The sequence below is a fragment of the Lepus europaeus genome, chromosome 7 (assembly GCF_033115175.1).
Source record: "Lepus europaeus isolate LE1 chromosome 7, mLepTim1.pri, whole genome shotgun sequence".
In the NCBI taxonomy this organism is placed as follows: domain Eukaryota; kingdom Metazoa; phylum Chordata; class Mammalia; order Lagomorpha; family Leporidae; genus Lepus; species Lepus europaeus.
The window spans coordinates 60197230-60224081 of NC_084833.1; the positions used below are offsets into that span (position 1 = coordinate 60197230).

At 40.6% G+C, this 26852-nt stretch overlaps 1 protein-coding gene across 1 annotated transcript; it reads left to right on the forward strand.

Moving 5' to 3' along the window:
- Position 1: 1 nt before the first annotated feature.
- LOC133763806 (olfactory receptor 52Z1P-like) lies at positions 2–16894 on the forward strand. Its single transcript, XM_062197544.1, has 4 exons — positions 2–24; positions 4224–4411; positions 14658–14786; positions 15936–16894. The coding sequence occupies exons 1-4, from the start codon at positions 2–4 to the stop codon at positions 16892–16894; spliced, it is 1299 nt and encodes a 432-aa protein (XP_062053528.1).
- Positions 16895–26852: the final 9958 nt, after the last annotated feature.

The following is a 26852-nucleotide window of genomic DNA, read 5'->3' on the forward strand; positions in this document are numbered from 1 at the left end:
AATGGATAACGCGTCTGACTGCGGGTCAGAAGATTATCATCCCTCTTTTTTAAATCACTATGATGGAAAGAAATTCAAGCCAAGTTCTCTGAGCTATAAATTATATTTTAAAAATCACATTGATCTTGAACATAAACATTTGCTGACCTGAAAGTAAAAATGATTTGAATATAAAATGCATGGGGGCCGGCACCATGGTTTACATGATTAATCCTCCACCTGCAGCGCCGGCATCCCATATGGGTGCCAGGTTCTAGTCCCGGTTGCTCCTCTTCCAGTCCAGCTCTCTGCTGTGGCCCAGGAGGGCAGTGGAGGATGGCCCAAGTGCTTGGGCACCTGCACCTGCATGGGAGACCAAGAGGAAGCACCTGGTTCCTGGCTTTGGATTGGCTCAGTGCCAGCCATAGCGGCCATTTGAGGAGTGAACCAATGGAAGGAAGACCTTTCTGTCTCTCTCTCTCACTGTCTATAACTCCACCTGTCAAATAAAAAAAAATGCATGAAATTCATTGCCATAGTCCTCATGCTGAATGCAATAGGTATTTCTTTACATATTCTTCATAAAACTGTTACTTTTTGGCTTATTCAAATATATTACCTTTTAAGGGAAACTTAAATGGGGTATGCAGTGGAATGGAGGCAGAAAATAACAGCTAGTAGCACAAGAAAATAAAATGAAAATTTTGAAAGTGTAGTGCAGATAAAAGGCAAAAAAAAATCACATGAATTATAGAGACTTGTTCAATTTATTCATTCCCTGAAACTTCAGTAGGCACCATACAGTAAGTATCTGCCATAATTGGAGTTGACAGTGATGAAACAAAAACCTAATAAGAAGTTCAATGCCAAAGGTGTACTTTGAGTAATATGTTCTAGGAAGACATCTGTATCCTATATTTATTATAAAAAAGAAGAGATCTAACTTTCCCACATATAATAACTATACTAATCAAACAAATTCAATACAAAATAAAGACATTTTCTTGATAACTATGGCTATCCCCACTATATATATCCTAATTATATTTTTCTATAATTTTAATGTCTGGGTAGATGGTGATGTATTTTCCTGACATTGTAATAAACATGGATGAAAAGATGTTGAGTTCAATTCTATATGCGTTTAATTAAGATCTCCAGATATAATTTCATAATTACCTAAAACTACCTGATATACATTGCTAAAACTCAGAGAAGGAATTGAGAACTCCAAAAAGTGATTTGTTAATAATTAGTATACAATTATTAAAACAAAGACAAAGTGTCCACAAATTTTAAGATAGCCCAAGAATAAACTCTGGGAATCACAAGATTTAGAGATAATGAGAAAGGATTTAGTTTCAAATGAACTCAGAAAATCACATGGAGTAGAGAAATTATTTTTTAATAAAACAGACACAAATAGTTTAAGACAAGAGGTCTTCAAATATCTCAGCTGCAGAAGTCTTAGTCTTGGTAAATGTTTCTATGGGAGCTTTACTCTGAACTGTGGAATTCTGTTCCGAGAATTTCCCTCATTACCTTTAGTATCTCCTGAGTATCCAACAAGTGGGTGTCCTCCAAACAGCACAAAAAGATTCCCATAAACTAGTTTATTGCATTCATAAACCTCTGGTAGAAAGAACAAGGGAATAATATTCATTATTCAAATTATTACTAATTACAACTGCAAATCACCTGGTACTAGCAAGGTGGACGTCCACATCACCGTTTGTATGGTTTTGGGTATTTAGTCATGACTGGGCTAAACACAGAGGGAAGAGAGTTGAGAGTCATGAAAAGAATGGAACGATTTCAGAAAAAAAAAATTAAGTGGACACAACATCATAATAATAATTCTGTAATTAAAATCAGGCTATATGAATGGTATTTAATTCCATTCCCAAATTTCTATAATAAGAACAACAGATGTATAAACAAAAATACATAGGGTTGGGTGTTGTGGCACAGCAAGTTAAGCTGCTGCTTGAGATGGCCACGTCCCATATCAGAGTCTGTTGAAGTCCTGGCCACTTACATGGAAGCCCTGGATTGAGTTCCAGATTCTGGCTTTTGAGGGCATTTGATGGAGTGAATCAGAAGATGGAATATATCACCCTCTCTCAGACACAAATGAATAAATGATAAACATTAAAACAAATAAAAATCTTGTATTTCCCTCACACACATATCTGCAAAATTTTCTCATCAATTTCCTTCAGGGGCATTAAGGATGAGAATATATTCTCAGGGCTTCTGACCACAGGATAAAACAAGCAAAGAGAACCCAACACCTAGACTAAAAGGTGTCCAAGATAAAAAAAAGGAGAGGATTAGCTGAGATTTTCTGAAATTTCCCTTGGAAATAATGAGGCAGACCATTCTGTTCAAGTATATATAGGTATATATAGATATAAATATACACACAAATATATGTATATATATATATAAAATGAAAGCAGGGAGAAGTTGTACTGGGGGTACTAGACAGAAGATAACATTTTTCTCAGGTGCCTGTGACAAAACTGGCCATCATAAACAAATATAGTATTTAGCTTTGTAAAGTTTTTATGCCTCCCTTTTTTTTCCAGGTGGCATAAACATAGAAGTGTGAATTTTCATATTAGAAGATCCATAGGCATTCTTATTAAAAAATATAGAAGAGGGAGCATAATTACAAGCCTATTTGGAAGGAGCAATTGAAAGCTTAATGGCAAACCACACATTTATAAAACAACATTTTGTAATCTATAAACTGTACTTTAGAAAGCCATTGTAATCCATAAACTGTACTTTGGAAATTTATATTTACTAAATAAAAGTTTAAAAAGGAAACTTAATAAATGAGTCAGTTACAAAGTGAAAAAAAAAACAACAATTTGAACCTCAAATAGGAATACTTAGGTGGTTAATAACCCGAACTATTCTTAAAAGGCCATTTACAATAAATTTTTATATTTCAGCTAATTGGATGCAAAAGTATAACTCAGAGAAAGCCTGTTGAGGATGAGGCTATTATTTCCCTGTGGCCAGTTTAAAATAGTTTCTGAGTAAGTTATTTGTTGAGAGGATGAATTAATGAATATTAATATCATTAAAAATGTCACATGACTTAATTATTGAGCAGTTAAAAATGATCTACATTTTACTAAGTTCTTGACATATTGCTTTTATATTTTTCATTTTTTAAATTTAATTTAATTTATTTATTTGAGAGGTAGAGCTACAGTGAGAAGAGAAAAAAAGAGAAAAGTCTTCCATCCGCTGGTCCACTCCCCAGATGGCCGCAATGACCGGAGCTCAGCCGATCTGATCCAAAGACAGGAGTCAGGAACCCCCTCAGGGTCTCCCACATTGTTGTAGAGCCCAAGGACTTGGGCCATCTTCTACTGCTTTCCCAGGCCATAGCAGAGAGCTGGGTCAGAAGTGGAGCACCGGGGACTAGAACTGGTGCCCATATGGGATGCCGGTGCTGTAGGCAGAGGATTAATCCACCACACCACAGCACTGGCCCCCCATTGCTGTTTTATTTTTCTAAAATCAAATATATAAATTTTTTATTTTAGGTGAAAATTTGAAACAGTGATATTTGATAATTGATCACATGGTTAAAAGTGGAGAAAACTGAGGTTTGTTATGAGGTAAATTTGACTCTAAATGCAATGTTCTTAAAGTTACATTGACGAGACCAAGAAAGTAAGCATGGAATCCTGCAATAATCTCACCAGAGATTTAAATAACTATTCTGCATATAACTGTCAGCACAGGAGCTAAAGCAATCAGAGGAAACAATGAGGGGAAACAGTAAGTGGTTTTAACATAATTATAAGAAAAGAGGGCTTGAAGAAGGCAGAAAGAAAAGAGTTGCTTCATCACCCCTCCCACAACTCTAAGCAGGGCCCTGTGCAGAGAGAGACTGCTCTTTGAGGGAAGAGTGGGAGAACTAAGTCAAGGCATTAGGCTTAGAACCCAGCACATGGTCATTACGGTGAAACCCACGACATAGAGAACCCCGTGGCCTCGGCATCCAGGCCAGCACCCGCTAGGCAAGCCTCTGAACTTCCTTAGACTGGTAGTCATGGGATTGCTTTCACCACCCATTGCCTTACCTCAGGCAGCAGAGCCTGAAAGACCCCACATGCTAGGGGTAGGAAGGGAAATAAGTTTAGGAATCTGCCTGGAAACTCAGTGCCAATCTGGTGAAACTTAAAACCAGAATAATGGCAATAACCCTTTTTTTCTAGGCCAGTACCTATGGACGAACCTCTGGACCCAGCCAGGGTGATATGGACAGAGCTTCTGGACCCATCCCATGCCAGGAAGAAACACACAGGCAAGTTGGATGGACTTGTATTCTGTCCAGTACTATCTGCAGCTGGCTACTCCAGTCTGGGCATGCAGGCGCGCCACAGCACCATACAGCCCACAGAGTGTGAATTTAGGTGCTGCCACTATGTTGTTTTCTCAGCAGGCTGTGGGCTCCAGTGCTACCCAACCTTGTGGCATTGAGTATCAAAATACTGCTCAGCCATTCCTCCCCCAGTGCCAGGCAGCACAATATGGACAGAATCATTGGCCACTTGGGAGGAGAGGGAAATAGGTATTAAATCATTACAAAGGGCCTAGGACTGGTCCCTTCACAGTGAGACCCACTGTCAATAAGAATCCTGCAACAGCTGACTAAAGTTGTTGATGACTGTGAAAGAGACATCTGGGGTCACCTTGGCCCAGGTGGAGCTAGCAATGACAGACTATATCTTTTATTCATTTTTATTTTTTTAAATTTAGTTACTTGTTAATTTTAATACTTTTAATTTTTATTTATTTATTTGAAAAGTAGAGAGACACAGAGAGGCAGAGATATCTTATCTACAGGTTTACGTACCATGTGCCTGCAACAGTCATAGCTGGGCCAGGTCAAAGCCAGGAACCAGAAATTCAATCTTGGGTCTCTCACATGGGTGACAGGGACCCAATTACTTGAGCAGTCTCCTCGTGTCTCCCAGTATGTGCATTAGCAGGAAGCTAGAATGGAGAGTGGAATCAGAACTCAAACCTAGGCACTCTGATACAGGCATTCCAAGTAATAGTGTAACTGCCATGCCAATGCCCATAGACTGTCCCTTTCAGGCAATCCTCCAGTTCATCTCAAGCATCAACTGTAAAATCACAACAAACCTGGACTTGGGGCACCCTCTAGTGTGCAAAAATGGCAATACATAAACTATAGCAACCAGGGACATATGTAGAGCACTATTCACCCCTGAAATAGTGTCCATGATCAAGGCTTGTAGATTTTTAGGAAGAATAGTTACAGCCAAAGCCAGATTATGAAGACTGTAATAAATACCAATTCCTTCCGCCTTCAGAAGTTATTATATAGAACCATGTGTCAAGAATATTTGAGGACCCATATCTTCACCTGACAGACAAAATAAAGCACCATAAACAGCCATAGAGCAACCACTATGATGAAATCTCAAGCAGAGAATTTTTAAAAATCTGATTTGTAGGGGCAAGCACTGTGGCACAGCGGGTTAACGCTCTGGCCTGAAGCACCAGCATCCCACATAGTCACCGGTTCAAGACCCGGCTGCTCCACTTCCCATCCAGCTCTCTGCTATGGCCTGGGAAAGCAGTAGAAGATGGCCCAAGTCCTTGGGCCCCTGCACCCATGTGGAAGACCCTGAGGAAGATCCTGGCTCCTGGCTTCTTATCGGCATGGCTCCGGCTGTTGAGGTCAACTGAAGAGTGAACCATCACATGGAAGACCTCTCTCTCTCTCTCTCTCTCTCTCTGCCTCTCTTCTTTCTGTGTAACTCTGACGTTCAAATAAATAAATAAATCGGAACTTAACAAAAACCTCCAGAGAAACATAGAAATATTTCAATACTTTATCAAAGAAACTTAACAGAGTTTGAGGTAGACAAAATAAAATCAAACAGAAATACTTGAGTAGAATAGTTAACTAATGAAAATGGAAAAAGAAGGAGGGGAGAAGAATCTAGTTTTAGCAGAAGCATACAAACAGAAGAATGAGTAAGTGAGCTTAAAGATGAGCTATTTGAAATCGAGTAGAAGAGGAGTCAGCACTGTGGTGTAGCAGGTAAAGCGGCCATCTGCAGTGCCAGCATCCCAAATGCGTGCCAGTTCAATTCCCAGCTGCTCTACTTCCCATCCAGCTCCCTGCTGATGTGCTTGGGAAAGCAGCAGCAGATGGCCCAAGTGCTTGGGCCCCTGCACCCATGTGGGAGACCTGGAATAAACTCCAGGCTCCTGGCTTCGTTTGGTCCAACTCCACACATTGCAGCCATTTCGGAGTGACCCAGCAGATGGAAGATCTCTCCTTTCTCTCTCTCTCTCTCTCTCTCTCTCTCTCTCTCTCTCTCTCTCTCTCTCTCTCCCTCCCTTTCTTTCTGTAATTCTGCCTTTCAAATAAAATAAACAAATATTTGTGAAAAAGAAATAGAGTTGGAGAAAGAGTAAAAAGTGAACAAGAATGGAAAGACTATACAGAAATTTTGGGATAGCATAATAACAGCAAATTTCTACATTACTGGGTCTCAATAGGGACTTGATAATGCCAAAGTTACAGAGAAGGATACAACTATCCAAGCACAGGAAGATCAAAAGTCCCCAGTCAGATGTAACTCTACTAAGTCCACCACAAGACGTATTGTTGAAAAATGTCCAGGGTTTTAAGAAAAAGACACAATTTTCAGAAGCAATTGGAAGCAAAAACCTGAGTAACAGCTAAAGCTGTTTGAATTCAGCTGACAGTAGACTTATTAGTAAAAGTCTCACAGGCTAGGAGACACTAGGATAAGATATTTACTATGCAAAAGGAGTGAGAAATTGCTAGTTAAGAAGACTGTACCAGGGGCCAGCACCACGGAATATAGGTTAAAGCTCCGCCTGTGGTGGCAGCATCCCATATGGGACACCGGTTCGTATTCTGGCTGCTCCTCTTCCCATCCAGCTCCCTGTTTATGGCCTGGGGAAGCAATGGAAGATGGCCTAAGGGCTTGGACCCCAGAGCGCACATGAACATCTGGAGTAGGCTCCTAGTTCCTAGCTTCAGATCGGCCCAGCTCTGGCCATTGCAGCCATTTGGGGAGTGAACCAGAGGATGGAAGACCTCTCTCTCTGTTTCTCCCTCTCTCTGTCTGTAACTCTACCTCTGAAATAAATGAATACAATCCTTAAAAAAAGACTGTACCCAAAAAATTTTTCCTTCAGAAATTAAGGAGAGATAAAGATATTCACAGAACACCAAAAGTTGAAAGAATTTATCACCCCCGGCTGTCCTACAAGATATATTAAAGGTAGTTCTTCAAACTACAAATAGATGCTACTGAAGAAGAGAACATCAGAAAGTAAGAAATTCACTTTCAAAATTAACCATAGAGACAAATTCAGAATCTGTTAGTAGTATAAACTCAGTATTTAAGTAATTTATATTTTTACTATGAAGAGTAAAATCCACTATGAGAATTAGCTGTAAAACTGTTCTCAAGCAGTACTTTATACTTTGTGTGTGTGTATGCAAATTGTTGAAATATTTACTTAGTATAGAGTTGGTCTTCTGTATATAAAGTTAATTAAAAATGAATCTTAAAGAAGAATGGGATGGGAGAAGGAGGAGGAGGTGGGATAGGAGTCGGGGTGGGAGAGCCGGGTATTGGGGAAAGAACCAGTATATTCCTAAAGTTGTACCTATGAAGTTTTTATTCATTAAATAAAAGGTTTTTTAAAAATAATAATAACTAATTCTGATCTGGCTGAAGAGCCCATGAGAGTATAGCAGGCATGGAAAGCCAAGATATCATGGGAAAAAAAAAAAAAAGACCTAAATGAATGATCTCTGTGAGTGAGATCCCAGTGGAAAGAACGGGGCCATCAAAGAAGGAGATACCCTTCTCCGAAGGGAGGAGAGAACCTCCACTTTGACTATGACCCTATCGGAATAAGACCAAAGTCAGCGAACTCTAAAGGCTTCCATAGCCCTGGCAACTCATGACTAGAGCCTAGGGAGATTACTGACGCCATGAACAGGAGTGTCAAATTGTTAAATCAGCAACAGGAGTCACTGTGTACTTACACCCCAAGCGGGATCTCTCCCTAATGTGTCGTCTAAAGCCAAGTGATGCTATGACTGGTACTGAAACAGTATTTTTATACTTTGCGTTTCTGTGTGGGCGCAGACTGATGAGGTCTTTGCTAATTATATACTGAAGTGATCTTCTGTATATAAAGAGAATTGGAAATGAAAAAAAAAAAAAACAACCTGGTGTTAAAATGGAAATGGCATAGAAAATTAATTATTTTGAAAAAAAAAATTATGTAGGATCTCTGTCTTTAATGTGCTGTACATTGCTATTTAATGCTATAATTAGTAATCCAATGGTAGTTTTTTCACTCGATGTTGCTATATGGGCAAAATGTTGAAACCTTTACCTAATATATACTAAATTGATCTTCTGTATACAAAGAGAATTGAAAATGAATCTTTACATGAATGGAAGGGGAAAGGGAGCGGGAGGGGGGAGGGTTGCGGGCGGGAGGGAAGTTATGGGAGGGGGGAAGCCATTGTAACCCACAAGCTATACTTTGGAAATTTATATTCATTAAATAAAAGTTTAATAAAAAATAATAATAATAATAATAACTAAATTAACATGTGTGTCAAAAAAAGAAAAGAAAAAAGAAAGAAAAAAGAGATTAACATGTGTAAGAGATAATCAAGAAGAAATAAGAGTATATCAAAAATTCAAAATGAGGGCCGACGTTGTGGCACAGTAGGTTCATCCTCGAACCGGCACCCATATGGGATGCTGGCACCACAGGAGAAGGATTAACCTACTGAGCCAGGGCGCACAGTAGGTTAATAGGTATTTAAAAAAAATGGAAAGTAATAGATATTTTTGAGGATATGGAGCAACTGGCACTCTCATACATTATTGATGGGTTTATAAAACTGGGTTGCCTCTGCCCAAAAATGTTTGATGATTTTTCAAAAAGTTAACCATAGATACCATATTATTCAGAAATTCCACTCCTAAATAAATATCCAAAATAACTTAACTCAAGTACCCAAACATACATTTATATGGCAACTTTAAAGGCACCTTTGTTCCCAATAGCCAACATGTGCAAATAATCCAGGTCGCCCTCAACATATGAATAAACACATAAAATGTGATATACATATATGGGATGAAGACTACCCTACCATGAAAAGAGATAAGTTCTGACACATGCTACAAAGTGGATAAACCTCCACGTTATACTCAGTGAAATAATCCAGAAGAAGGACAAGTATTGCATCAGTTCACTTCTATGAAATATTTGGAAGAGAAAATTCATAAAGAAAAGGCAGAGTAGAGGCAACCTATAGTTGAAATAGAAGGGGCATTCGACTCCATTATCCATTTGCTATTAACACCTAGAGTGTTGTTCTCTTTATAGCTATAAGAAAAGTTGTGTTGATTTTTACTTCTATTTGTTTCTCCTGTGACACTTTTCACAATGAAAGATTAAGTTTTTGATGTATTTAATTTTTCTTTTATATTAAGAAGTTCTTTCAACATTTGTTGCAACACAGATTTGCTGTCTTAGAATAATTTTTTTTAGAAATTTGTTTATTTACTTGAAAGTTAGAGTTACACAGAGAGAAGGAGAGGCAGAGGCAGAGAGAGAGAAAGGTCTTCCATCCGCTGGTTTACTCCCTTGTAGCCGCAATGGCCACAAATGCACCGACCTGAAGCCAGGAGCCAGGAGCTTCTTCTGGGTTTCCCACATGAGTGCAGGGGCCCAAAAGCTTGGGCCATCTTCTAATGCTTTCCTAGGACACAGCAGAGAGCTGGATCAGAAGTGGAGCAGTTGGGACTCGAACTGGCACCCATATAGGATGCTGACACTACAGGCAAAGGCTTTATTCGCTAGGCCATAGTGCCAGCCCCAGAATAAATTTTTTTTTCTTGTCATTTTAGATTTGAAAAATATCTGCATTTCTCCTCACATCTTGAACATTTTAACTAGTTAGGATATCTTGGATTTTTTAGTACTTTAAGTATTTCACTCTACTCTCCTCTTGCTTTCATGTTTCTCAATACAGTTTTGCTACACCTTTGTTCCTCTATTGGGAAGTGGTCCCTTCACAGCTTCTTTCCAAGGTTTCTCTGATGATTCCTTCTGCTGAGTAAGATGTGACTAGATGTCGTCATCTTAGTATTATTACTCTTCGGTGTTGAATGGGCTTCCTGGGTCTGTGGTGTAGTTTCAATCATTGATTTTCAAAAGTTCAAAGACATGACCACCTCATGTGTCCCTTCTACTCCATTTTCTTTTTCTTCTGGTATGTAATCATGCATATGTCATGCTTTTTCATATAGTCGATCATATGGTTCCAGAGTGTTTGCTATTGTGTTTTTCATTCCTCTCAATCCTTGTATTTTTGTCTGAGAAGTTTCTATTGACCTGTCTTCAAGTTGTCTTATCTTTGTTATGTTTTTATGGGTCTAGAAGAGCTCATTAAAGATAGTCTTCATTTCATATCTTTTACAATGATTTTCCATTTGTTTTTGTTTGTTTATTTTTGTTTGTTTTTAAAGATTTATTTATTTTATTTGAAAGTCAGAGTTACACAGAGAAAAGGAGAGGCAGAGAGAGAGAGAGAAAGGTCTTCCATCCACTGGTTCACTCCCTAATTGGCCGCAACTGCCAGAGCTTCGCTGATCTGAAGTCTGAAGCAAGGAGCTTCTTCTGGGTCTCCCACGTGGGTGCAGGGGCCTAAGGACTTGAGCCATCTTCCGCTGCTTTCCCAGGCTCAGTTGAGAGCTGGTTCACTGCCTAAATGACTATAATAGCCAGAGTTGGTCCAGGCCAAAATCAGGAGCCTGGAGCTCCATCTGGGTCTCCCATGTGGGTGGAAGTGACCCAAGCACTTGGGCCATCTTCCCCTTTTTCCAAGAATATTGTCAAGGAGCTTGATCAGAAGTGGAGCAATCAGGATTTGAAATGTTGTTCATATGGGATGCTGAGATTACAGACAGCAGTTTAACCTGTTGTGCCAGAAAATCAGCCACATTAATTTTAAATTAAATTAGTTTTACTTTTATGGAGGAATAATTAAAAAATTGAAATATTAGAGGTATACAGTGTGATGATTTGGTAAATATATACACAGTAAAATAATTACTACATATTAATCAACACCTCCATCACTAAAAAAGTTTACCATTTTATCTGTATGCCTCTGTGTGTGTGCATGTGTGTGTAGTAAAGATATTTAAAATCACTCAGAAAAATTCTAATAAACAATACGTTATTAACTATGAACACAGAACTCCACATTAAATATCCAGAATTAATTTATTTTATAATTGTAAATTTTTACCCTATCAACAACTTCTCATTTTTCCCATCTTCTGGAAACCATTGTTCTATTCTGTCTCTGAAGTCAACTTTTTAGATTCCACAAATAATTGAGATTATGCAGTGTTTGTTTTCTGTGTCTGGCTTGTCTCACTTACCATGATGTCCTTCAGGTTCATCCCTGTTGTGGCAACGGTAGGATTTCCTCCAGTGCAGTATTATTCACAATAGTTGAGATACAGAAACAGCCTCAATGTCTATCAGTGGTTGAACAGATAAAGAAACCATGGTACATGTGTGAAATGGAATATTACTCAGTTTAATTTTAAACCTTTTTCTCTCCTCCTATATCACCTTAAATGTCAAAAAATTTAAGTACCTTGGAATACATTTAAACAAGGAGGTGAAATATTTCTATGAGGAAAATTATGAAATATTAAAGAAAGAAATAGAATATACAAAAAATTGGAAAATGTTCATGGATTGGAATAATTAATATCAGCAGAATGTCTATACTACCAAAAGCAGTTTACATACGGAATGTGATCCCAATCGAAATACCAATGCCATTCTTCTCAGATCTAGAAAACACTATGCTAAAATTATATGGAAACACAAGAAACACCAAATAGCTAAAGCAATCTGATAAAACAAAAATAAATCTGGAAGCATCACAATACCAGATTTCAAGATATGCTACAGAGCAGTTATAATCAAAACATCCTTGTACTGGCACGAAAATAGACATGTAGACAAATTAGAGCAGAATGGAAATTCCAGAAAAAAATCCATGCATCTACAACCAACTGATCTTTGACAAAGGAGCTAAAATCAATTCCTGGAGAAAGCACAGTCTCCTTAACAAATTGTGCCGGGACAACTGGATCTGCACTTGCAGAAGTATGAAAACTTGCACCTTATACAAAAATCAAAATGAAGCCCAAAATAGATCAAATATCTAAATCTGTGATCTGAAACCATCAAATCACTAGAGGAGAACATTGGGGAAACTGCAAGATGTTGACAAAAGCAAAGGCTTCTTGGAATAGACCCCAGACACTAGCATCCCAGATGGGCACTGGTTTATGTCCAAAATAATTACTTCTGATCCAGCTCCTTGCAAATGACCTGGCAAGAAATCTCAGAGAGAGATTTCCCACGTACTTGCGCCCATGGACCCATGTGTGAAACCCAGATGAAGCTTCTGGTTCCTGGCTTCAGCCTGGCCCAGCATGAATGTTGGGGTCATTTCGAGAGTGAACCAGCAGATGGACGATTTTTCTTTCTCTCCCTCTATAACACTGACAATACTGCTAAGTCACAGAAAGGAATGAAATTCTCCTGTCTTTTTTAACAAAATGGATGTAACTAGAGACCTCTATGCTTAATTAAATAAGTCACCCAAAAAGACAAATATCAAACATTTTCTCTGATATGTGGTAGTTAATAGGGAATATAACAAAATCAAAGTATAAGGAAGAAACTGACATCTTATCATTTGATTATTGATTTTAACCTTTGTCTATACTCCTGCGGAACAACCGTCTCCATACTTTTTATTTGTTGAACATAATGATTAGTGGTGCATTATAAAGTAAATTTAAATTATGTTATTGCAAAAACTAAAGGGAAAAGAGAAAGGAAGAAAGGAATGGGGATTGAGGGAGGCAAATATGATTATCAGAACTGTATTTATGAAATGTATTCTCTTTATATTATAAAACACTTTTAAAAACAAAAATGTGTATAAATATACAGAGTGAGGTCTAATGTAAATATGAACTTTAGCTAATAAGAAGGCATCAACAATTGATTCACCAATTGCTATGAATTTATCCTACCAACCTAAGACCTTAATGAAAGGGGAAATTAGAGTGACAGTAAGGGAATAGGTGTGTTTTCCATTCTTTCTGAATAATTTTTCTGTAACCCTAATGCTTCATTATAAAATAATGCCTACTAATATTTAAAAGCCAGGTTTGAAAAGTTGTAGTTTTTTAAATATACCATCACAATTTTCCCTGAGTAAACCTCAACTTATCACACTGAAAGACATTTGGTAATTAATCAAAGCATTTTAAAACATCATCAAGAGTTTGGCCTTGTCACAAAAGACATTCATGTTCCCGAATTGTCATGTGCAGGGAATCTCCTTATTTCTAATAATTTTCTATAAACACTTAATATTGAGTTGACAAAAATATGCAGACATGCTGCTCAGAAATTCTATTTGATATAGAAAGTTAATAAATGTAGTTCATAATTAGAAGCAGCATTTCATGAATATGAAAAACTTAATTTAGGAAACTAATCCAAATATTGACTGTGAAGTCTCAGGGGTAAAGGCAACCACTAAGCAAAGAAAACATTCAACTGACTTATGTCTAGATGTTATTCCCAAGGTTCTTTTTACAGGTTCTGGGGTACAATGCAAATGAGTATATACACACATCTCTCACAAGCGAGGTCTTTTTATCCAAGACCTATGAATATCACTGTGAGAGGTGCCAAGAGGAAACTTATAATCTGCCTTTTGTTTCCAATGATTTAGAGAAAAAACAAAAAACAAAAAAACTATGTTCCTAAAAGGTAAATTAGAACATTGCTGCAGTTAAAACTGTGCATTATGTAATTGTTATCCTTGGATTTGAAGATAGGTTTTACATACTCATTAGTGATTGTCACTCTGGAACATCATTCCTTCAGTGCCCATGTTTCTTTCTATATAAAATTGGGGTGATAACAATAGCTACTTCATGTAGGAGCAGTGATGCATAAATTGGATATTACATGTAAAGTGCTTACAAGAGATTTTTAGGAAAATATATAGTATATTGTAAGTACCAATAAATATTTTAATCATTATTATTTATATTACTACTATATTGTCAATTTCTGTGTTATGTGGTAACTTCTATTTAAATTTGTTATATTTAAATATGCAACTGTTTTCTACATTATGGTTATGCAGAAAAGACAGGCAGGAGGCAACTGGAGAAATCAAACAAACTTTCAGTTTTAATTATAAAATCGTGGTTACCTCCATATTTAAAAAAATCATGCAAATATATTTGTCTTTTGGAATTTTCATTAAAATCTCCATATTTATTGTATGTGTTTGCTCTCAGACCAGAAATCTTATGCTTTTGTCCTGAACTGGAGAGCAGAGAAGAGGAGAGGAGAGGAGAGGAGAGGAGAGGAGAGGAGAGAAGAGGAGAGGAAAGAGAGAGAAAGCAGTGTGAAGGAGAATAGGACAAGCACACACTCATAATGTGATGATGTGTTCTCCTTCCTTGTTGGAGGTCAGGATAAGGTGAAAAGGAAGATTTCAATGAATGCAAGTGATGTGGGTAGCTTTCTTGCAATACAGTGTAATCTTGGTGGTGTGAAGACTCACATGAAAACTGCAGCCTGTGTAGATTCTAGATTAGGTAGGGTTTTTCTTTCTTTTTTTTTTTTAGAATTAATAACATTTATTCTCTACAATTTTGGTGCTTCCTAAGAGTTAAAGCCACAAAATGTTGATAAACATGCACTATTTATTTACCAAAAGTATTAATTTTTATTTATAAGATTGAATTTTTTATAGCTCTGAATAATGAATAATTTTACATTTGGGGTATTTTTTAGAGAATAACCATTTTTATTTTAACATGCTATTTGATATACTAAAATTAGAACCCTTATTATATTTAAAAAGTTACTGTGGGTTCATCTTGTACTCTTGTAGATAGAAAAATGATAGTCACTCTATTCTATAGAAAGCTCTGACAGAGTTAAGTATGGAATTATTAATAGACTTCACATTTGACAGTGAGTTTTGCTATTCTGATGGAAGCATACTGTACTCTGAATTGTGATTTATCTAATTTGACTTCATGTCATAATCCTTGTGAGGCAGTACTGATTAGAGCATGAATATGTCATACTTTGTACAGCACATTAAATTCCATAATTCACTCATAATCATCAAAGGTTTCATGGAAAAGCAGATGAGTAATGATTTTTTTCTTTGTGATAGAAAATTTGGCTAAGGGAATATATTTCATTACCTTAGGAAAGGAAAAATTGTTGGAAAGTTCATGCTGCCTGTGGTTACATGTCAAGTTGCCATCCCACTCCTCTCCTCATGTTCAATTTGTAAATGCAGACGTGGACTACTCTATCCAGTCTTCCATTCAGTTTTATGGAAAGAAAATAAAAGGCACTTTTATGTAGTTAAGAATTTATTGTCAAGTTAGAAAGACAAAAATCAAATAGGTATAATAAAAGTTCAAGACATAGACATAAATTAGATGGTTAGAACAATTGTTATAAGAAAAAAGAATGCAATTCTTAAATCTTCTGATTCACATTTTTTTTTTTTGCAAAGAAAACTAACTTCCCTGTAAAAGAAAAGGGATATGTCCAAAATCATTCAATTATTTAAGTAACTTATCTGGGACCACTTTATCATTTTTCTTGCTCCTTCCACATCATTATGCCAAAAGCAATGATTAGGTCTTAACAAGGAAGAGAGAATACTTGCTAATTTCCTAATAATGTCTACTGCATTTTTCTTTCTGATTTTCATGAAACAGAATGTGACCATCTCTCAGTAGTGAAATCCAACCATACAGCTACTCAGTTCACCACCTTTCTGCTGACTGGTGTCCCAGGTTTGGAAGACTTGCAGATTTGGATCTCCCTCCCTTTCAGCTTCATGTACCTCCTGGCTGTGATCGGCAATGGCCTGGTCATGGCAGTGGTGGCTCAGGACAGGAGCCTCCATGAACCCATGTATCTCTTCCTGGCGATGCTGGCCCTCAACGATGTCCTGCTTTGTACTGTCACCGTGCCCCAAATGCTTCTCATCTTCTGGAAGGGCCCTTCCCTGGTAACGTTTCCTGCTTGCCTCACCCAGATGTTTTTTGTCCATGCTTTGTTCCTCTCTGAATCTGCTGTTCTACTGGCCATGGCGTTTGATCGCTATGTGGCTATCTGTGCACCTCTCCATTATGCTACCCTACTTACAAGCTCCCTCATTGCCAAGGTGGGCCTGGTTCTGGTGGCTCGGAGCGTGGCTGTGGTCACTCCAGGTGTCCTCCTCGTTCTGAGGCTCCACTTCTGCCGGAGCAACATCATCCGCCACACCTATTGTGAGAACATGGGCATTGCTAAGTTGGCCTGCAACAGCATTGCACTTAACAGCATTTATGGGCTCACTGCTGCTCTCCTCACCACAGGGCTGGACTTTGTCCTCATCTCCCTGTCCTACTGGCTTATCCTGAAAACAGTCTTCCGACTACCTTCTAGGGAAGCCCGGAAAAAGGCCTTTGGAACCTGTGGAGCTCATTTATGTGTCATCTTATTATTTTACACTCTAGCCTTCTTTTCCTTCTTTACCCACCGCTTTGGGCACCATGTGCCTGGGCACATCCTTATACTCTTGGCAAACCTCTACTTACTGATGCCACCTACCCTGAACCCCATTGTCTATGGGGTAAAGACCAAAGAGATAAGGGTGCGAGTACTAGGACTCTGTAGCCAACTGAAATGAACCAAGAGAGATGAAGGAAAAAGGAACAGGGGTGCCTAGGATGGGTGAAAATGTTTTAAATATCAAGTCTGATTAATGTTGGAATATGTACTTCCAGAATATCTCAGCTTTGATTAGAACTTAACATATTTATATCTCATGCTATCTTCCTAAGGTGGAGCTAACAAGAAACAGCATGGAATTTAGACACCACAAGGAGTATTTCAATGTATTAAAATAATAATCAGTGGAATGTCAGCATAATAGAGTATGAAATTTGGGGCTAGTGTTGTGGCACAGTGGGTTAAGCCACTGTCTGCAAAGCCAGCATCAAATATAGGCGCAAATTCAAGTCCCGGCAGCTCCCTGCTGATGTGCCTGGGAAAGCGTGGAGGATGGCCCAAATGTGTGGGTTCCCACACCCACGTAAGAGATCCAGAAGAAGTTCTTGGCTTCTGGCTCTGCCTGGTCCAGCTCCAGCCATTGCAGTCACTGGGAGTGAATCAGAGGATGGAAGAATCTCTCTTGGTCTCTCATTCTCCCTTTCTCTCTTTTATCTTTCCCTCTATCTCTGTAATTCTTATAAAAATATGAATAGATACTTTTAAAAAAGAAATTTAAATGCACTTTTGGTATAGATAACACCAGCTCTATTCCAATTTCCTATGGAGAAGATAGAATGTGAACTGCATGACATCAGGGGTTACTTCTTATCCTATGGCCATTGAAATCAGAGGAACCAGAATATACAGGTAATTTAATACATGTTACCTGAATAGAAAAAAATGCTTAATCACTCAAATAGGAATAATTGTGAATGATTTATATAATGGAATCCTTGATGTGTTCTTATATGTAAGACCTATAGATCAAATAGGTTAAATTCTTGGTTTTCTTTCTTCTCAATACTTCTATTAGTTTTCAAAAGATGTCTATTTTTATTTCCTTTATTATTTATTATAATATAGAATCTTATGACCACACACTCTAGAAATCACTTTTGATTAGATTAAATGAGCAAGAAACAGGCTATTATAAGGAAACATTCTGAGTTGTGTTATGACATCTGAGGATGTAAAATAAAAAGTATGATTCAGGAGGGACAAATACTAGGCTGCTATAGGACCTCCAAGGCAGGAAAGCAGGCACTTCTTTACTGAGGTTGATGACACCAACTTGTCTCAGGCACAATGTTTCCAGGGAAATGAATAAAATTGTCTCCAATTTGGTCTGACTTCAAGACCCGGATTACTTGGTAGTATCTTCAGTATTCTGACTTAATAGGAACAAGGCTATCCCAAGGCATTTCTCCAGAAGAGAAAATCATGGCATCTGATTAGTATTATGCTCACTGGATTAATTCTACTCTTAAAAATTTATTTTCTTAGTTATTTGAGAGGCACAGAGATAGACATACAGACATAAATAGAAAAAGACCTCCCATGGACTGAACAGAACCAAAGCCAGGAACTGGGTGCTCAACATGGATGGCAATATCTCAACTACTTGGATCATCACCACTTCTGCCAGGATCTGCATTTGCAGGAAGCAGGAGTCTGGAAGCAGAGATAGATTATCTAGCACAGGTACTCAGATATGGAATCCAGGCTGTCGGGGCCAGTGGCCCTGGCCCGACATGAGATGCAGCAGGCTGAGGCTGTTCCTTATCTAATCCTGTTTCCTGCGCTTATTGTCCTGATGGCCGAAGGCACAAGATTTTTTATCCCACATTCCTGCAGGCAGGATGTGACTTCTGATGAAGGTCTACGATGTTTTTTGCTCTATCTGCAGAGCTTGCAGATCATTGCTACTTTGTAAACTTGCTCTATTCCTGTGCTATGCATGATTGCACACAATGAATGTTATCTGTATGGGGTCTGGGGTATATAACCTTGTCTTTCTGTGTGCTCGGGGCTGGAGACTGAAGGGTGTCCTTAGGGAGACTGCCTCCAGTCCCTCATCGCCGGGCCCCCTACTTTGGCTTGGAACGCGATGAGGCAATAAACCTGGTGATGAATTGACTGAGTGCTGCGTGTCTCCGTGTGGTTTGTCGGGTGGCCTCCGACAGCTGGTGCCGTGACTCAGATTCATCTCATCCACAGGTAAGCCTCTGTAAGAGGGAAGGCTGCGGCGGTAGCAGGCCTAAGGGATTAAAAGGGAGGCACATAAGCACGAGTAGGGCGTGGCAGACTAGGGCTTGCCCGGGGAGCCTCTCCTATAGCCATGGGAAATATACAGTCACACCAGACTATAAAAAGGATAATAAAGGCCTTGTTAAAAAGCGCCGGGACGCCGGTTGCAGGACAAAATATTTCTGACTTTATTGACATTGTAAGAAGCCATACGCCTTGGTTTACTGAGGAATGCCTCCTCACACATAGAAAGTGGAGAGAGCTGGGAAAACATCTTAAGGGAAAGAAGCTCTCACCAGAGGTATGGCGCTTGTGGCGATGCATTGATCAGGCTTTTGAAAGTGATCAGGAGGAGGTGGTACAGTGTTTGCTAGCAGCATCTGAGTGCATGGAAAAGGAGAGCAGGGCTAATAGCCAGAGAGGAGACAGTGCGGCTGAGGAGGTTACCAACCAAACTGGGCATAGGAGGCCCGCAGTGGTGCCCTCAGCCCCACCAGAACCTGAGCCTCCAAAACCTTGGTGGGGGGACGGGCCACCTCCGGGTTATCCCTCTGATGGCGAGGCCACGTCCTCCTCTTCCTCCTCCTCTTCCTCGAGTGAGACAGAAGTTGACACGGATACGTCTTTAGTTGGACCAGACAGGGGCAGAGACAGAGCTAAAAGGATTGGAGAGAGGAGACGCAAACAGCCTACAGGCCAGCCCAGAGTACTTCAGCTATTGCCTAAGGAACAGCCCCATCCTTCCTTAAGAATAAGACCAGAGTGGGGGTTTCATGCTTGTGCGGCAAGTCAGGAGAGGAAAAGAAAGAAACATGCTAGAGGGTGGAAGGAATTTAAGGACCCAAAGGCAGTCTTCCCAGTCACAGAGGATGCCAATGGGGATAGAGGCTGGGCCCCCATAGACTTTTCACAGCTCAAGGAACTTCAAAAGGCAGTCACCATGTATGGACCACAGGCCCCATTTACTTATCAAGTTCTAGACATGCTTGCCAGCCAGGGACTTACACCTAATGATTGGCATAATCTGACACGTGCTGTTCTCGCCGGAGGGGATTACCTCCTCTGGCAGGCGGGGTTCCAGGAGCTGGCTAGAAGCAAAGCTGCTGAAAATGCCCGTTCTAATGGGGCCCGTAGGCATTGGACTGAGGCCATGATTTTGGGCATTGGTAATTTTAATACCGATGCAGTGCAGGTTAGGTACCCAGTGGAACTTCTACAACAAATTAAGGACTGTGGTATGCGGGCATGGAAGGTGATACCTAAAAAAGGGAAAATTCGGTACAGTCTTACAAAAATTCTTCAAGGACCCAATGAACCTTATGCGGACTTTGTAAATAGGCTTTATGAGGCTGCTGGGAACTTGTTCGCAAATGCCGAGAAAGCAGCTCCTCTATTACGCAAATTGGCCTATGAAAATGCGAACAAGCATTGCCGTGAGGCGCTGCGACCCTGGCAGCACAAAGATGTAACAACTTTCATGAAAATTTGCAGAGATGTGCAGGATGATGTCGCAGCTGGAGTATACTCGACGCGGCTCGAGACTCAATATGAGCGTGCCGGGCGTGCCAGTAATCGGGCTGGTACTTGTTTCAACTGTGGCAAAGTTGGGCATTTCAAGAGAGAATGCCTGGCTCCTAGAAGCCGAGCTTCTAGCAATCAGCCAGGGTTGTGTCCTCGATGTGGCAAAGGTAATCATTGGGCCAGTGATTGTTACTCAAAAAAGGATAAACAAGAAAAGCCCCTATCTAAAAAAAGGACTCAAAAAACTTCCAAAGGGCCCTTGCTGCCAGGGCCCGACCCAAGGCGTCACTCGAACGCAGGCAGCCACAATTTCAGACACTCAGCGATTCCGAGTAATGGTGGGGGAGGTGACGGCCGCTTCCCCAGTAATTTTGACACCCGCCATGGGTCCACAGGCAATTCCACTTAACAAAGACAACTTCCCATCTCAAATTGGAGCGGGCATCCTTTTAGGAAAAGCAACACAGTCACAAAAGGGGATCCAAATTGTTCCTGGCCTAATCACTACTCCTGCTAGTAAGTTTTTCCTTCTCGCCAGCGCCCAGCGCGGGCCCATTGTAATCAATGATGGAGATACCATTGCACAATTTCTCTGGTGGCCGAGCCCTAAGGATAACAGAGGGCAACAAGGGCATCTAGCCGCTCTTTCTATGACCTTAGATCACAGGCCATTTTATGTTTTAACTATTAAAGGCAAACAAATTAGAGGGTTGTTGGACACGGGAGCTGATGTGTCTGTCATAGCTAATACAGACTGGCCACGAAAATGGCCTCAACAAGAATCAGAGGGTAATTTAGTAGGACTAGGTATTGCTGTGACACCGGCTCACAGTTCCGCTGTCCTTACTTGGACAGATGAGGAGGGACATACTGGGCAATTTCAGCCGTATGTATGTGATGTGCCTGTGACCCTCTGGGGGAGGGATGTATTAACATTACTACAGGTTAAGTTAACTAATGAGTCCAACGTAGCATGGAACATCATGAAAAGGACAGGTTACAGATCAGGGAAGGGGCTAGGAAAATATAAACAAGAAATCACCCAACCCATCCCAGCGATTGAGCAAATGGATCGTTGTGGTCTGGGTTTTCCCCGGGGGCCATTGTGAGACCGCAAGCTTTGACAATAACCTGGATAGGTAAAGACCCTATATGGGTTCCTCAATGGCCCCTTTCGAAAGAGAAGTTGCTTGCGGTCCATGCTCTGGTTACAGAACAGTTGGAGAGAGGACACATTCAACCGTCCACATCTCCTTGGAATACACCTATATTTGTTATAAAGAAAAAGTCCGGAAAATTTCGCTTACTACACGACCTCAGAGCTATTAACAAACAAATACAGCCTATGGGAGCTCTACAGCCAGGGCTTCCGCTGGTTACTGCTTTGCCTAAGAATTGGGTCCTTATAGTTCTGGATATCAAGGACTGTTTTTTCTCTATACCGCTTGCCAAGGTAGACCGACAACGGTTCGCCTTTTCCATCCCTTCCACAAACAATGCAGCCCCTTTTGACCGGTATAAATGGAAGGTGCTCCCCCAAGGTATGGCAAATAGCCCCACTCTTTGTCAGCTGTATGTTCATGCTGCTATAGCACCTACACGCAGGGCTTTCCCTGCATTCCAAATTCTTCACTATATGGATGATATCTTATTGGCGGCTCCCACAGATAAAGATGCTAAACTCATGTTTATTCATTTAAGCAAAAATTTAGCCAAATGGGATCTCCACATAGCTCCAAAAAAAATACAAGAAGGGGACACTCTCCAATATTTAGGACTCAAAATTGAGGGTAACAGAGTGAGCCCTTTGGATTACCATATTACTTACTCAGAGTTTATGACACTTAACAAATTACAAAAGTTATGTGGTTCCATCAACTGGATTCGGCCCTATGTGCGGTTACCCACCTCCACACTGAGTCCCTTGTTTAACTTACTTAAGGGTGACCCTGACCTAACCTCCCTGTGTAAGCTCACTCCAGAGAGCTTACAGACAATAAAGATGGTAAAAAAGGCCTTAAAACAAACTGAGGCTCAAAGAAGAGATCTAACAAAGCAACTTCTAATTCTTATCTACATAGTAAAAGACCGTCCTTATGCAGTCCTGTGGCAGGGAGCCATCTTAAGCTTTGTTTACCCTTCCCATAGTCAGCCTCGCAATATATTGCAGCTCTCTCAATCCTTGGGCTCCTTGGCCCTGACCGCCGTAAAACGCTCTGAGCAGTGTTTAGGTATGTATCCCATTGGCATTATTCTCCCGTTGGCTAAAGAGGTCATAGAGCTTTGGTGTCAAGAGAATTGGAAGTGGGCATACCTGGCCGCCACGCTAAATCTCAATATCGATAATCACTATCCCTCTAATCCAATTCTTACATTTTGTGAGGAGACCCCACTTCAATTTCATAGAAAGGTAACTAACAGCCCCCTCGCTGGCGCATTAACAGTTTATACTGACGGCGCTGCGGGTGGTTCAGGTGCTGCAATCAGTGACAAAAAAGTATTAAAAACAGTAACGGACTCCAACTCTCCTCAACATGCAAAATTAGCAATCGTGGCAAAAGTCTTGTGTACTTATGATGAACCTCTTAATATTGTCAGTGATAGTTACTATGTGGTGCAAGCCGTTCGTCGCCTCGATCATCCTGCTGTCATAGCCCCTCAATCTACAGTATTCCAGTATTTAACTACCATTCAGGCTGCCTTACGACAAAGGCAACAACTAGTACACATTGCCCACATCCGGGGCCACACCAACCTCCCGGGGCCCATGGCTGAGGGTAACCGACAAGCCGATGCTTTATCCAGGTTTTCATTGATATGCTCCGCCTTTTCAAAAGCGCAAAATTTTCACCAGCAGTGGCATGTTAATGCACGCACTCTGTGCAAACGTTATGGCCTTTCCAGGCGTGAAGCTCTTCAAATTATCCGAGCCTGCCCGTTGTGCATTACCTCTACCCCTAGACCATCAGAAGACGTCAACCCCAGAGGGCTTTATGCTAATGATGTCTGGCAAATGGACGTGACTCATTTCCCTCCCTTTGGGCGACAATCCTGTCTTCACGTGACAGTAGATACTTTTTCTCGTGTCATCATGGCAACGGCGGCAGCCAAGAAAAATGCGGTTGCCGTTCAAGACCATTTACTTCACTGTTTTGCTAATTGGGGCATTCCCCGCACCCTAAAAACAGACAATGGCCCAGCATACACCTCACAAGCTTTTGCTGACTTCTTGGCCCTTTTTTCTATCCATCACGTCACGGGGATCCCTTACAACCCCCAAGGACAGGGCATTATAAAACGGGCCAATGGTATTTTAAAAGCTACTCTTATAAAGCAAAAAGGGGAAATAGGGAAGCAGTTCCGCTCCCCTAAAACTCATCTTGCCATAGCTCTCTTCACTCTCAACTTTTTAACGCTCAAGACCTCAGGCTTAACCGCCGCAGAATTGCATGCTTCCGGAACAACCTCAGGAAACACAGGTTTTGGTAAGATAAGAGGTCAAAAATCTCCTGTGCCAGCTGCAAGTTCTGGGAGTACTACGCCCACCGCTCCGGAATTAGTTATGTGGAAGGACGTAGTGACGGGCCAATGGAAGGGCCCAGATCCTGTCCTCCGGAAGGAGCGCGGTGCGGTCCTAGTCGCGCCCTCTGACGTGGAAAACATCTGGATCCCGACACGGTTGACACGCCAATTTGTGCCTTTACCCGGTACTGACGCAGGTTACGTGCCTGAAATTAACCAACCGCCCGTGACTACAGACACATAGGTCACGAGGCATCGCTTGTTTGTTTCTGTTTTTTCATAGGCTGCAACGCAGCCGCCTGGACTCCGAAAGAAGACATACACTCACCAGTCATTGGAGATGGAGTGGATGCAGGGGAGACAGTTAATTCTATGCCTTATGGTCTGTGGCGATCTGACTGCTATTCGTGGAGCCTCCTTTGTGTCTGATAACATTTGGATGCGCCTCGCCCAAATTGCAGGTTCTGACAACATCTGCCTTCAACAAGATCTACATGTGGGAACCATTTTAAGTTCATGCCTTCTGCCCGTCTGTCATCCAGCAGAGGAACTCAAAAGGCTTACATTCTTCGCTCGATTCCCTAACAAAATCGTGACTTATCAGGACTCATATAACTGGGGTACTCCGTCATACAAAATACCTGCAAAAGAGATACGGCTTTGGACTCCTCGAATAGCTGTCACCGAAAATGACACTTGTGCGGAGATAAAAAACTGTACCTCAAAATGTACGAACATGGGAAATGGTTTGCATTGTAACAAAACTCTTTCAATTTCCTATGGGACAGGGCACATCCCTCTTCCCGAAGGATGTTTTTTCTCTTGTGGCAATTTCACTTTCAACTACATCCCTGCTAACATATCTGATGGCACCCATTGTTGCCTTAGTCGATTAACTGTTTTCCTTCCTTCTCCTGATTTGCTCACCGCTAATCAGACTGTACCCAGTAAGAGACATGCATTGACGACCTTGGACGAGTCATGCGATGCAAGTGTCAATTTGTTTTCCAAGGCGGAGGTTGACGCACTGACTTTCCCTCTTGTAGGAGTCCCTGGCTTAGCTGTAGGAGCTTATAAGACTGTAGTAAAATTGGCCTGTGCTATGGTAAAAAACATCAACAACACCTCTAAAGCGCTATCTCTGCTTAACGATAAACAACAAGTCCTGAGACAGGGTATTCTAGATAATAGGGCAGCCATAGATTATCTTCTATTACTTCATCATAAAAAATGCAATCAAGTAAAAAACATGTGTTGTTTCAACCTTACCGATAATTCATATAGTATTACTCTAGAAATACAAAACCTACGTAAATTGGCAGCACACTTCACCCGGGATAAAGGCTCCGGCCTCTTTGACTGGCTTACATCTTGGTTGCCTGATTTTTCTTGGCTTAAAGAATTGTTCCTAGGAATGGTATTGTTACTATTTGTTGTGATTTTAGCTTGCATTGTTGGAAAATGTTTTGTACACTGCCTTTCCAGGCCATGGTAGCCTTGCGCTCTCTCTCCCTAACTGCCTCGTTGACCGCTTGTTCCTACACTGTTCTTAGGGTGGACCGGTAGTCAACGACGGGTAAGCACTTGCAGGCTTCTCTAGCAACCTAAGACAGAGGGCAGGACATGCTTCCTGTATCCTTAATGACGGGTAAGCAGAGTAAGCGCTGCGGGGCACCTAAGACAGGCACGAGTCCACGCCATTCAGCGTTTAACGCGAGGGACCTGTGGGGGATGGGCCCTCCCCCGCGGCCCTCTGGACAGTGTAGACACCGGTTACCATAAACACCAGGCCATTCTTGTACAAACAAGAAGGGGGAGATGTCGGGGCCAGTGGCCCTGGCCCGACATGAGATGCAGCAGGCTGAGGCTGTCCCTTATCTAATCCTGTTTCCTGCGCTTATTGTCCTGATGGCTGAAGGCACAAGATTTTTCATCCCACATTCCTGCAGGCAGGATGTGACTTCTGATGAAGGTCTATGATGTTCTTTGCTCTATCTGCAGAGCTTGTACCCTGATCATTGCTACTTTGTAAACTTGCTCTATTCCTGTGCTATGCATGATTGCACACAATGAATGTTATCTGTATGGGGTCTGGGGTATATAACCTTGTCTTTCTGTGTGCTCGGGGCTGGAGACTGAAGGGTTTCCTTAGGGAGACTGCCTCCAGTCCCTCATCGCCGGGCCCCCTACTTTGGCTTGGAACGCGATGAGGCAATAAACCTGGTGATGAATTGACTGAGTGCTGCGTGTCTCCGTGTGGTTTGTCGGGTGGCCTCTGACACCAGGCATCTTAACTGCTAGCTAAACATCTACCGCTCATTTGATAAATTTTATAAGCATGTAAAATTTCTTAGCTTTCCTCTTCCTACATCAAACAGTCTTATTATTTGCATGTTGTAGTATCTAGGTGATATTTTATCATTTATAAACCCATTTACCCTAATTACTGCAATTATAGTTCCTTTCATATACTAGAAAATATTTATCTCTAAGTTAACAAAATAATTAAAATATTTCCCATCACATAGATAATAATAAATAAAGTAAATAATTCAAAATAATAAAATAAAGTAATAATAGTTAACAATAAAATAATTCAAAAATATTATTCCATCTGGTGTTTTAATTAAATGGATTGTCTTGAAAAAATTTATATTGGTATCATTCTTTTTACAAATGTGCATAGCTGTTTATAGATTTATGTATAATCAAGTCATTATCGGTACTGTTCTCTTTTCACATTTATTTGAAAGGCAGAGAGACAGACTTACAAATAAAGAGAGATCTTCCAACTGCTGGTTCAC

What these genes read in the sequence shown, in the direction of transcription:
- LOC133763806 (XM_062197544.1), top strand. Translation starts at nt 2, where the DNA reads ATGGATAACGCGTCTGACTGCGG. An exon ending in CACCATACAGCCCACAGAGT is followed by an intron (nt 4,412 to 14,657) that starts GTGAATTTAGGT and finishes TCCTTGTTGGAG; the next exon opens with GTCAGGATAAGGTGAAAAGG. An exon ending in CTGTGTAGATTCTAGATTAG is followed by an intron (nt 14,787 to 15,935) that starts GTAGGGTTTTTC and finishes TTCATGAAACAG; the next exon opens with AATGTGACCATCTCTCAGTA.